The sequence below is a fragment of the Ceratotherium simum genome, chromosome 5 (assembly GCF_057802395.1).
Source record: "Ceratotherium simum simum isolate JZ-2026a chromosome 5, ASM5780239v1, whole genome shotgun sequence".
NCBI classification, from domain to species: domain Eukaryota; kingdom Metazoa; phylum Chordata; class Mammalia; order Perissodactyla; family Rhinocerotidae; genus Ceratotherium; species Ceratotherium simum.
Genome location: NC_141904.1, coordinates 3,989,100 through 3,999,961, shown reverse-complemented (window position 1 = coordinate 3,999,961; position 10,862 = coordinate 3,989,100). Strand labels below are relative to the sequence as shown.

Below are 10,862 nucleotides of genomic sequence, written 5' to 3'. Positions count from 1 at the left end.
TGTGTGCGTTGTTGTTGGGTAGGACTCACTGAAAAACCCACTTCAGAAAAGACACACTTAGAGATGGTCAAGTGAGTGAGCCTTTGTGATCAGGGTTTACATCATGAGGGATGGAAATAATCTGATGAGATGGAGAGAGTGAGGTGGAGAGAATCTGCTGAGATGGAGAGAATCTGCTGAGATGGCGTTGACTGCCAACTGAGTGGTGTGTGGTTTTAATGTGGTGTGAAGGAAAACTAGAACAAAGGTTTTTGGTAAAGTTTCTTTTTCCTTTTTTTAGGTAGGCATATTTGTGTGTTTACTTCCCTGTTCACTTGGGGAGTATAGACAGAATTAAGAAGCACATTCAATTGTTCTTAAAACTCCCCTAAGGCCGCAGTTTTTGTGTCTGGATTGCCAGATATAAAAGAGCTGCAGTATCTTGGACCTAGGTGTTCTATTTCCTTTCTGGAATAGTGAGAAACCAGTCTTTTAATAGTGAAACTTGAACCACGTTCTTCCTTTTGAGAATGAGCTTGAGGCAACCAGGTGTTTTGTGGAAGTTTATTCACAGGGGAAATAGGCTTTTTTTGGCTACTGGCCCTGTTTTTGTTTTTAATATGAGTTCCATTTGAATTTCCATAAGTCACCTCTTTCTGTCCATTTCATTAAGGACAAATGTTTGTCAGAGTGTGTATCATTAGCGTTCTAGGAAATAGCGTGTCATCACTAGCCTAGTGTTTCAGAAACCCAAGGGGAAGAGGTGAGGTGAAGTTATTTTTGCCTCACCTTGGTTGTGGCCCTACTTTTTATTTAAGAAATGACGTATTAGTTACTTTAATGGATATTTTGTACGTTCAAAATAAAAAGAGAAGCTAAATTGCCCCATGAATTGAGAAAGAAAATCTTTTTGTAGTCAACTCCCCTATCCACACAAATCATGCTTTTGATTTTATTGAACACAAATACCAAACAACAGGATTTCAGTATAAGTATCATTTTTAATGTTTAACATTCTTAAAATTTTCTTTTTAATAAACATAGCATGGTAGCCCTTTGGAACTAAGCAGAAAGGGGAAAATGAATGTTGGTGCAGGTAGCCACTGCGATAGCCAGACACGGATCTGAGAATTTATTTTCTTGAAAGAAATACATGAGGTGTATGAGATTCCTCTCTTTACAGATGGGGAAACTGAGGCATGGGGGATTAAGGCCTTGCCCAGAGTGGCACGGTTAGACTCCTGTGTCCCAGCACTTAGTTATGCTTCTTACAATGAAAGTGTCAGACGGAAACAGTGGTTGCGAAGGAGGCCAGCAGGTCAGCCCGGGCCCCCCCACCCCCCATTTAATGTTTACAGCCATTTGAATTTGAGAGCCGCTGGGCAGTGGGACCACTGTTTCCACTCTTGCTGTGGAGTTTGCAGCTCAGGATGCTCTCAAGTCAAAAGAGTTTGTATCCCGAAGCTTTTTATGATCTTTGGGCAAGTGCTCTGTTCGTTGGTTAGTGAATGGCGGTCGTCAAGACATTTCTCCAGCAGCTTGTGTGGCTGTGGGTCAGCCTTCTCTCTGGACCCGCTGTGCTTTAGGTTTGAGTTTTGAAAGTCTTTTAAAACACGTGATCCTCTTTCCCACCTGGATTCATCCAAAGCTTTTTCTCCTGACTCTGAGATTGGTAGCTTCAGTCTGAGTGATGGGCGTGGTTGGACAGAGGAGGTGCAGACATAGAGCTTCCAGAAGGCTGCTGTTTGTGCGTGACTTCAACTCTGCCTCAGACTTCAACTTTCCCTCTTCACTGAAATAGGGAGTGAAAATCTGGAAGTGTTTTGAAGCAGAGATGTTTTGCCCGTTCTTGGAGGTGGACCTGGTTGCAGGAGTGGCAGAGTGTGCTCCTGTCGCTCCCCTCACCCATCCTTTGGGGTTTCTGCCTCTTTCTTGAGTGTGCAGTGTTATGGGGTCAACACAGAGTCCATTTTACCTTTCAGTTGTGAGGTGTGGCTGTGCTCTTTGATCCATGGTTATAAAATAATTAATAGGGGGGAAATCCCTAAAAAAGAACTTTTTAAAGGTTATCTTGTTTCTTTTTAGTCACTGAAGTTCATGTTTTTTTTTCCATGTGAGTGGTTATGGTCCATTTCTTATGAAATTATGAGTAACGCATTTTTAAAGCTTAGAACGTTTTTATGACCTCTCTTGTTACTTTCCAGAACAAGGTTCTTTGGAGAAATTCTCCCTTTCCCTTGTCACGTGAATCTTTGATTTTTTGATCAGGTAGTTAAGAAAAATTCTAAGAAGGAATATTTATGGCCTGCAGGCTGCCTCTTCAGCTCCCATCCTAGAGCATATTCTTGTTACCCGCAGAAAGTTGCAGTGTGGAAGGTCGGTAAGGAACATGTAGGACTTGCAACCATGCAGATTGCTGCTGGCTTTCAGAAGCTGCGGGGATCCAGGACGCGCAGCCTGTCTGGCTAAGGGGTCCGGGGAGACATGAGTGAATGGTGGCATGCTTGGGGGACAACACAGGTGGCTGGGGTGTGGGGGTGTGTCTGGGGACTCTGAGGCCATCTGGGTGCTTGGAGTGAGAGGCCGAGGCCAAATCATGGATCAATTTGGTCAACCTTGGATGCTCTGATAAGCAAGCAGTGGAGAGCTCAGGAAGGTCACGTGAGGAGAGCAGCTGTCAGTTCAGCAGTGGTGCTAGTAGTGAATCGGCGGACCTGGGAGTGCACTGGGTTTAGGGGAGAAAGTGGAAGACAAGTAACTAGGGAGGGATGATTGCAGTCGTTTTAGGTAAGACACAATGAGCACCTGAAACTCAATGGGAAGAGACTGGTGGCTGGGAGCCACTGCAGAGGTGGAATCAGGGTATGGGGGTGTGGGGCCAGGATGGGAGCCAACTGAAGGCTGAGGAGGAATTGGGTTTGCAGGTAGAAAGGTGAATTTGGTTTATTGGCTCCCTTTGTTTTTAGTGCCACCTCGTTATTTGATATGGCGTAGATTGCCTTTTGTTTTATTCCTTTTCATTTAGTTATTAAATATTCCTCAGTGCTTTATCAGTCATAACCAGGACATTTTGCATGTAACTTTGTAAACACTCTTATTTTGAATAGCATTGATGGAAATGCTGCTTTTTATTAAAAAATAGCATTTTCCTTTTTATTCCCCTAACTACTTCATAATGTCAACCAGATGAGAAAATATACTACTTCATAATATCAACCAGATAGGAAAATATACTTCATCATGACATTGCAAGTTTTTTTATTTTATTTTTATAGTGGCATGTTTTTCTTTGAATTTGATGTAGAGTTGAAATTGGCTTTTACTGTACAAACAAAATGAGGATTAACTTCTCATTTCAGTCAGTAAGATATCAGAGAGAGCTGGTGTCCCTTCAGAAAGCTAATGGTTTAAAGTAGAACATAAATAATTAACAGCTTGAAAAACGCTGCAAGTTACACATAGAGAATCTTTTAGCTTAGAAAAGGGATTATCAAGAAATTATTTTAAGTAATATGAGATAAAGTATGGAGATGATAAGAGCTGGGTTTCTGTGTGGTGTCCTTTTATGTCAAGAGATGGAAGGATAGGAAAGTAAATCCTTAAGACTTTGTCCTGTACTTTGGGGGGAGGTTTAGCAGGTCACCAGTGATGTGGGATTTGGGAGGGAAGAGGGCAGTGGTGTAGCTCTGGGCTTCCCCTGGCATACTGATGATACCCTGTGGATTAGAGCTGGGGCCACCTGGAGGCTGGGAGTGGAACAAGGTGACCCCAGGTCCAAGGTCCTGCATTGCAGGTCCCCAAAGCACTGAAGATAATGTTTGCAAAGTGAGGTGAGGTGGATTGGGAGGAGATCTTAACTACGATCATGAGAGAAGTCATTGAATTATACAACAAACACCTTCAAAAAGTAACAAGTAGTCTCATAAGCTTTATCAATGAAAATACTCCATAAATTTTGTTGTTGTTGAGAGGGGCCTATTTCTGTAATGCCCCTTCCATGCCTGTACCCCAGCTTCCATTGGAGGTGGGGGAGGTAGGAATGGAGTAGCTTCTCATATTCCCTGTCAACCGTGGAACTGCTTTGGAGAGCAGCTGGGCCACAGGGGACATTTTCTAGATCCTTTTGTAGATAAAGCTATAGTTGTAGGTCCCCAAGTGCTGTGGTGCCCGGCATGGCTTATAAACTCAGGTGCCTGTGGCAGCAAAGAAGGCAATGAAAATGTGGTTGTAAGAGAGTAGGAAGTAGGGAAGGCTGAGTATGCTGGTGAGCGGAGAGCTCATCCTCATCCAGGAGGCCGGCAGGGCCTTAGCTCCAGCAACTTGTCTCTCTGTGTCTCTGAGACACATTAAGTCACAAAATTTTTAATTGCTGTGGCAGCAATTCAAAGAAAATGTGGGGGCTGGCCCCATGGCGTTGTAGTTAAGTTTGGTGCGCTCCACTTTGGTGGCCTAGGTTCATGAGTTTGGTTCCTAGGTGTGGACCTACACCACTTGTTGGCAGCCATGCTGTGGTGGCGACCCATGGACAAAATAGAGGAAGATTGGCACAGATGTTAGCTCAGGGCGAATCTTCCTCAGGAAAAAAAAAATGTGATATGCCAACAGCTGCTTTACAACATGTGGAATGCAGAAATCTAGTAGAAAGGTGTTCAAAAGTGGCTCTTGACTGGACTAAAGATCCCTGGGTAACGGGAATCCTTATGTTTTAACTGAACCAAGTTTCTGTTTTGATGCATAATTGATTCAACTATGTACAAAAATATTCTAAAGTGTTTTTATAAAATAAACTCTTGAGAAAAGAAGAATCAAGAAACAGAGAGATCATAATCACACAAAAAGATTACACGTGAAGCCTCCCCATGGAGATGTCAGAACCTTGCTGTGTCTTTCACAAAATGTTGTCATCGCTAGTGCTCGTTTGTTGGTCGTCTCCGCAGCCTCCATACTCTCTTTGCCCAACAATGAAAGCAAAACTTTTTCTTTGGGAAATTCACTTTTCCCTGTTCTTGGCCATATGCTGTCACAGAGTCCACTCTGTCCCCAACATCAGGGTCAGGCCATGGTGCCAATCAGCATGTCCGATTCCGCTGGCCGGAGGCTGGGATGGAACATGACCCAGTATGACCCAATGAGAGCGAGTTGCACATTTCTGAAGAAATCCTCTAGAGGGCTGGCTGTGAGGATGTGAGGGCTGGAAGGGCTGCTTTCATTTTGCTAACACAAAAGAAGAGCCTGCAGCTTCCTGTGAGTGGAAACTAGCACCAAGGAAGGTGGCTGGAGAAATGCTACAAACCCAGCCCTGGTTATATCAGTGGAGGCCTCACGTCAGCCCTTAACTAAAACCGTACCCACGACTTTGGGTGTTCAGGTCTGTCAGCCAACACATCCCTTTATTGCGTGAGTCCAATTTTAGTTGTGTTGTTTTTATCACCTACAAATGAGAAAATCTTGATACATTGCCTTCACCAAAAGGTTAATCCAGAAACTGCTGAAAACACCCGTATGCTAAGCTTTGCCTCTACTTGATGGTGGAAGTAGAGTATGTGCCATTAGTTCTGTTCTGAGCTTAACCCTCTTACCACCACCTATATCCTTTGATTCTGGAGAAAAAGAAAAAAAAAAGTATCTTTGTTAATACAGAAAGTATCTGTAACATCAAGAGATACTATCGTGCAGATTACAAACATAACAGATCATCCCCCCAAAATGACGTGGGATTTCCTTTTGGGTAAACAGCACCATGAGGGTTTGTGAGTCTGAGGTGGGAGAGAGCTGGTGCTATGTGGGCTTCAACAGTAAAAGTCACCACTTCCTTCTGGTCCCCTATTCTCTGTGAGGTACCAGTGGCACGTGGGATTGCCATTTCATGACAGGACGTCCCCCAGAAGAACCACTTTAATGAAAGGAAGATTTCCCTTTCTATGTGCCAGTTTTCAGAAGGCTTTACCCATTTCATAGCTCTGCTTATACGAAAGGATTCAATGTTGTATTACTTTATCGGTAGTAAATATATATTATAAACCTTATCTATAAACTAGCTATAGAAAAGAAATAAATTATTCCACAAAGTAGTTTAAAAAAAAACAGTCCTGGTGATCTTAGAGAAGTTTCTGGGCCTACCCAGTGTTGCCTTTGCTCCTCTACTTCACGCTGTCTTGTAGCCCTGGACCTGCAAGTTCTCATATGCAGCGACTCTTACTCATTCTTGCTTCACAGTATCCTTATCTGCCCTGTGTGTTGTTTCCTGAGAAATTGTGACTTGCACTTGACCGATGTGCTTTATTTAGCCCAGTGGGTCTGGAGGCATTACTTAAGGGCTCCTCGTATTCTCTCTACTTCCATTTTCTCCCGTAGCCCAGTAGGGGGAATATAAAACTCCAGTATTTGCTAATTTGTCCTGGCTAATGGAAATTGGGAAGAAGAGAGACAGCCAATTTCTTTTGCAAATATATTTAGCCAAACAAATACAGCAGGCTTAGTTTTGCCTAGCACGTATAGCATAGGCTGACGGTTTTGTTCTTTTTGAGAGAGGATATTTGACCCAGAGTTGGAAGCAGGGAGCTGTTACGAGGGTGGAAGGTGCACAGGGAGTGTGAAAACTTCCCTGGCTCTTCCTCAATTTAAGGTTGTTTTCTGAGTTTTGCCTAAAATCTGATGAGGTCTTAGAGCATAGGAATACTTATTTTGAAAAGTCAGTGGCAAATAGAATTTTCGAATTCTCTGTGTAACTTGCTTCTACTAGCATGCATAATTGATCGTATTACAGAAATCGCCCATGTCTTGACTGTGAGGAAATCTGGGAATGTTTTCTCATATCTTAATTGAGAAAAAATCAACAATATTAAAAATAATTTCTTTATTAGTACATATACAGTAAAGCATGAAATATATATAAACATGACTTACAAAAATGTTTGAGCACATTGGAAAGCTGAGCTGACTGACTTCTAGCCAGTTAATAGCAGAGAAAGAATTAGTTATGATAATTTACAAGCCAGCAACCATGTCTCCACATATTAAATTCATCTGTTTTCCAGAAAATATAGTATGTAAATTTTCATTTTATGTGTAATTTCTTTATTATTGTAAATTTTAGATTTTCTTTTTATTACATACATTTCCTTTACAAGAAAATTACTTTCTCCCACCCCTAGAGAATACTGTCTATTGCCAGCCTCTGTGTGTGTGTGTCTTTGCCTAGTCATCCTACTTTTTTCCCATACCGTTGAACAGGGGCAGTTGCTGGCAGCACATGCCGATATCTAGCTTCGCTCAGTAGAGTCCACTTAGAAATATTCTAACACCAATACCCCAGGTCCGTTAAGTGGCTTAACGAGTCTTCATATAAAACATTTAAAATGTGTCTTATACCATCCTCAAAATGCTATCAGAAAAAATTACATTTTTTATTGCAAAGTACATATCTGCTTTCCTTTGAAATACCATACGATAAATCAGTACGAGATTTCTTAAGCGATTTTCTGGGCGTCTGCTTATCCTGCTCCTTCAAATCGGAGAAAACATGACTTGTTCACTACGAACAGGCCTCTCGTCCTTTGTCAAACTGTGCCTGTTGGTAAGTTGGTCTTTAATGACCCTGTTGAGAAAAATCGCATAACTCACTAACTTAATTCTTATGTTTAGAGAAGGAAGATGCCCCTGTGAGTTATCTTGCTTCCTATTTTCTTTATTTGCTATTTAAAGTTCTACATTAACTGACCAGACTAGTGATTGTAAGTTTAAACCTTCTATTTTGATGAAATAAGATTGAATAATGTATGTATTATTTTTTTTCCTTGATGTCACAAAAAAGCATGGGAACTTACCTTTTTAATTTATTCTTGTACTAAATTGGACAGTAATGCTTACAGATAATACTTAGGATCACGGGCACGTTTCTTATTCGTGCCTCTTAGTATGTAATTGCGGATTACAGTATGTACACGTGGGCTTTATTTGCAAGGAGGTGGGAAATCACAGAGCGTCCGTGCTTTCATGCAGTGTGTTTCCCCTTTTAGTCTTGGAAGTGTCTGAGTCATGCTGAGCTTTTAATGGGATGTGCAGTTTCTTACATAAGATTTCTCTAAATGGCTGGCAGAGAAAGAAATAAATAATGGGGTCCAGGCAGACGTTTGCAGCCGACAGGACCAGAGTGAATTCTTTCACGTAGTGCAAGGTTTCTTTTGAGCGGCAGCTGTAATGAGCCTCTGTTTGGCTCTGCGTGTAGGGGATTCTGGCGATGTGGTAAGGCACAAAACAGACAACAAACACGAACATGATGCTGAATATATTGCGGCTGGATTTCTTCTTGACCGAGATGGATTTCCTTTTGGACTTGAGGTGGGACTTAAAGATCTTCCTCGTGATAGCAGTGTAGAAGACGATTAACAAAAGAAACACAATCCAGAAGACGCCCACAAAGATATAGTTGGAGGCTTTGTGCCACTTCAGGCCCAGGACATTTTTCAGCTCCACGCATTTGATGTGCGTCACCTGCCTGGCGCTGCGGTTGGTCAGGATGCTGTTGGGGGCAGCGAGAAGGAGCATCAGCACCCACACCATCGCCGACAGGAGTTTGCTGTGGTTCAGGGACTGCAGGAAGGACGTCCGCAGCGGTCTCACGATTTTGTAGTACCTGTCGAAGCCAATGAGCCCGAAGAACACGATGCTGACGTACATGCTGACGTAGAAGAGCACCGCGGAGACCCTGCACACAAACACCTTCAGCTGCCAGGGGCCCAGGCCCGAGTCACCCAGAATCTTGAAAGGAAAGGTGAGACTCATCAGAAAGTCGGCAACGACGGTGTTCTTGAGATAGACGATGAAGCTCTTGGAGCTGGGCACGTAGAAGAAGGCCCAGGCCGACACGCCGTTGAGCAGGATGCCTGCCACGAAGACCACGAGGTAGAGCGCAGGGACGATTCGCTGAGTTATGAAGGGGTCCCAGGGGCAGGACCTCGAGGGGGGCTGTGCGGTGCTGAAATTCATCGCTGTGTCGCTTCCCGAGGGCGAGGCCTGGAACAGGACGTGACACAGTTACTCAGAGGGCACTGATGGCCTCCATGTCACTTGCCGTGTGATGAAGCAAGGGGCGGTGGATACAGTCGAACCTGCCAAGTTCTTGAAGCCAAGTCTCTGCTATATGTTAGTAAGGTACCCCTCCCTCTCTCCCTCCCTCCTTCCTTTTGAAAAGGGAAGAATAGAGATGACAGGAAAGAAAAATTGGAGAACACAGGACTGTCTGAGAACTGAGGTAATCGTGGAGACCAGCGTTCTCCTCAAGTGAGAACGGTTTCCTGTAAAACTCCAAAGTTCTAGGACATGCTCATTTAAATATAGTCTTGAAAGGTAATAACACTGTAAAAAGAGAATTAATCTGTTTCATTTTCAGAACTCTGTTTAGTATTTAGGTTTAAGAGCTATTGACACAGACCCTACATGTATTGTGGACAATGTCTTACAAGCATACACATCCAAACGTAACTGGTGCTTTTGGTGTGGGATTGTGGATACCTTTGAAAATTGAGATAGTCTGTTTTTCTTTTTTTCGTTGAAAAACAGATTTGCATTACTCTTATAAATTAGAAAACAAACACAAATGGTAAAAGTACCTTAAACATTCTGAGAAATGCTTCCCAAAGTACATTCTAGGTCTACACTGTCCAATTTGGTAGCCACTAGCCACATGTGGCTGTAGAGCTCTTGAAATATGGCCAGTCCTGAGGGAGATGGGATGCAAGTATAAAATGCACAATGAACTTCACAGACTTAGTATTAAGATATTTTATACTCTTTTTTTCATACTAAGATATTAAATATTGATTATGTGTTGAAATAATATTTTAGGAATATTCCATTAAATAAAATCTATTATTAATCCTAATTTCAGTTAATTTCACTTTCTAAGGATATGGCTACTAGAAAATTTAAAATTACATATGTGGCCTGTATCATATTGTTATTGGACAATGCTATCCTAGCTATTACCCAGAACCTTCTTCTGTTAGGGAATCCTGTATATTCTTCACTGATGTCAGACATACTGATTTAGGGCACAGGAAAGATTAGAACTTCTTTGAAAGATTATTTGATACATCAAAGCAAATGTTACTGCCTGTCTTGTACACAATATCAACATCCTGCTTAAAACCCTTAGTGATTGCTCCCTGCCCCCAGGATAAAGTCCTAACTCTGTAACACGGAGCTACCAGAAGTCCCTCCTTGGTCTGATCCCTGCTTCCTCCACCTCCAGCAATGAGTTCCTGCTGTCCTGAACCCTTCTGCCTCCTTGTAGTTCCATGATTTCTAAGCTTGGACCGTTGCTCTGTTCTGGCCTGTTTTAAGCAGTCATAGGTAAGAGTCTCCGTTGTAGGATGGAAAGGTTTGGGGCATACTGGCTGGGGGAGAAGCAGGGTGTTGCTGCTGCTGTGAGGCTGTCTGGTTGGACACTCTGCGTACATGAGTCATGAGCCAAAGGTAAATCCAAGACAATTTTGGTAGTAATTTTCAAGCTCTTCAATATTTTTCTTTAGCAGGGGAGTTGATGGTTGGGCATTGTGTCCTCCAGGTACATATTTTACTGTACTTGGTCTTGATGTCTCAGAGTGTGGTGGCCTTTTCTACAGTGATAAGGATCGAGAGAGGTGTGAAAACGGAGCTATTGTAACACATCTACAGCAGGTGAGGCCAGTTATATATTGAGACCAAAAGGCAGGAATATATGTTGGGTGAAAAACAGGATGAAATCATAACCGAGACGTGTCACTTTGACCTTGTAACACCTACCCAGTCTCCTCTCCTTGTCTTTAGTACAGAGATGATTTAATGTCTTGATAAAGGACCTACCGAAACTTCAGGTCATTTCACAGGTGGAGGAAATAGTC

At 42.6% G+C, this 10,862-nt stretch overlaps 2 protein-coding genes across 13 annotated transcripts in view; one reads left to right on the top strand and one right to left on the bottom strand.

Moving 5' to 3' along the window:
* The window catches only part of MED12L (mediator complex subunit 12L), a 320,889-nt gene that overhangs the window by 108,510 nt on the left and 201,517 nt on the right, over positions 1–10,862 (top strand). The gene's annotated exons all lie outside the window — the stretch shown is intronic.
* P2RY14 (purinergic receptor P2Y14) overlaps positions 7,931–10,862 on the bottom strand; it is a 50,083-nt gene continuing 47,151 nt past the window's right edge. For both annotated transcript variants that reach the window (XM_004419244.3, XM_087430391.1), the window contains one exon: positions 7,931–8,994. In XM_004419244.3, the coding sequence (XP_004419301.1) occupies positions 7,954–8,967 (1,014 nt within the window). In that variant the 5' untranslated portion in view covers positions 8,968–8,994 and the 3' untranslated portion in view covers positions 7,931–7,953. The remainder of the gene's footprint in view (positions 8,995–10,862) is intronic.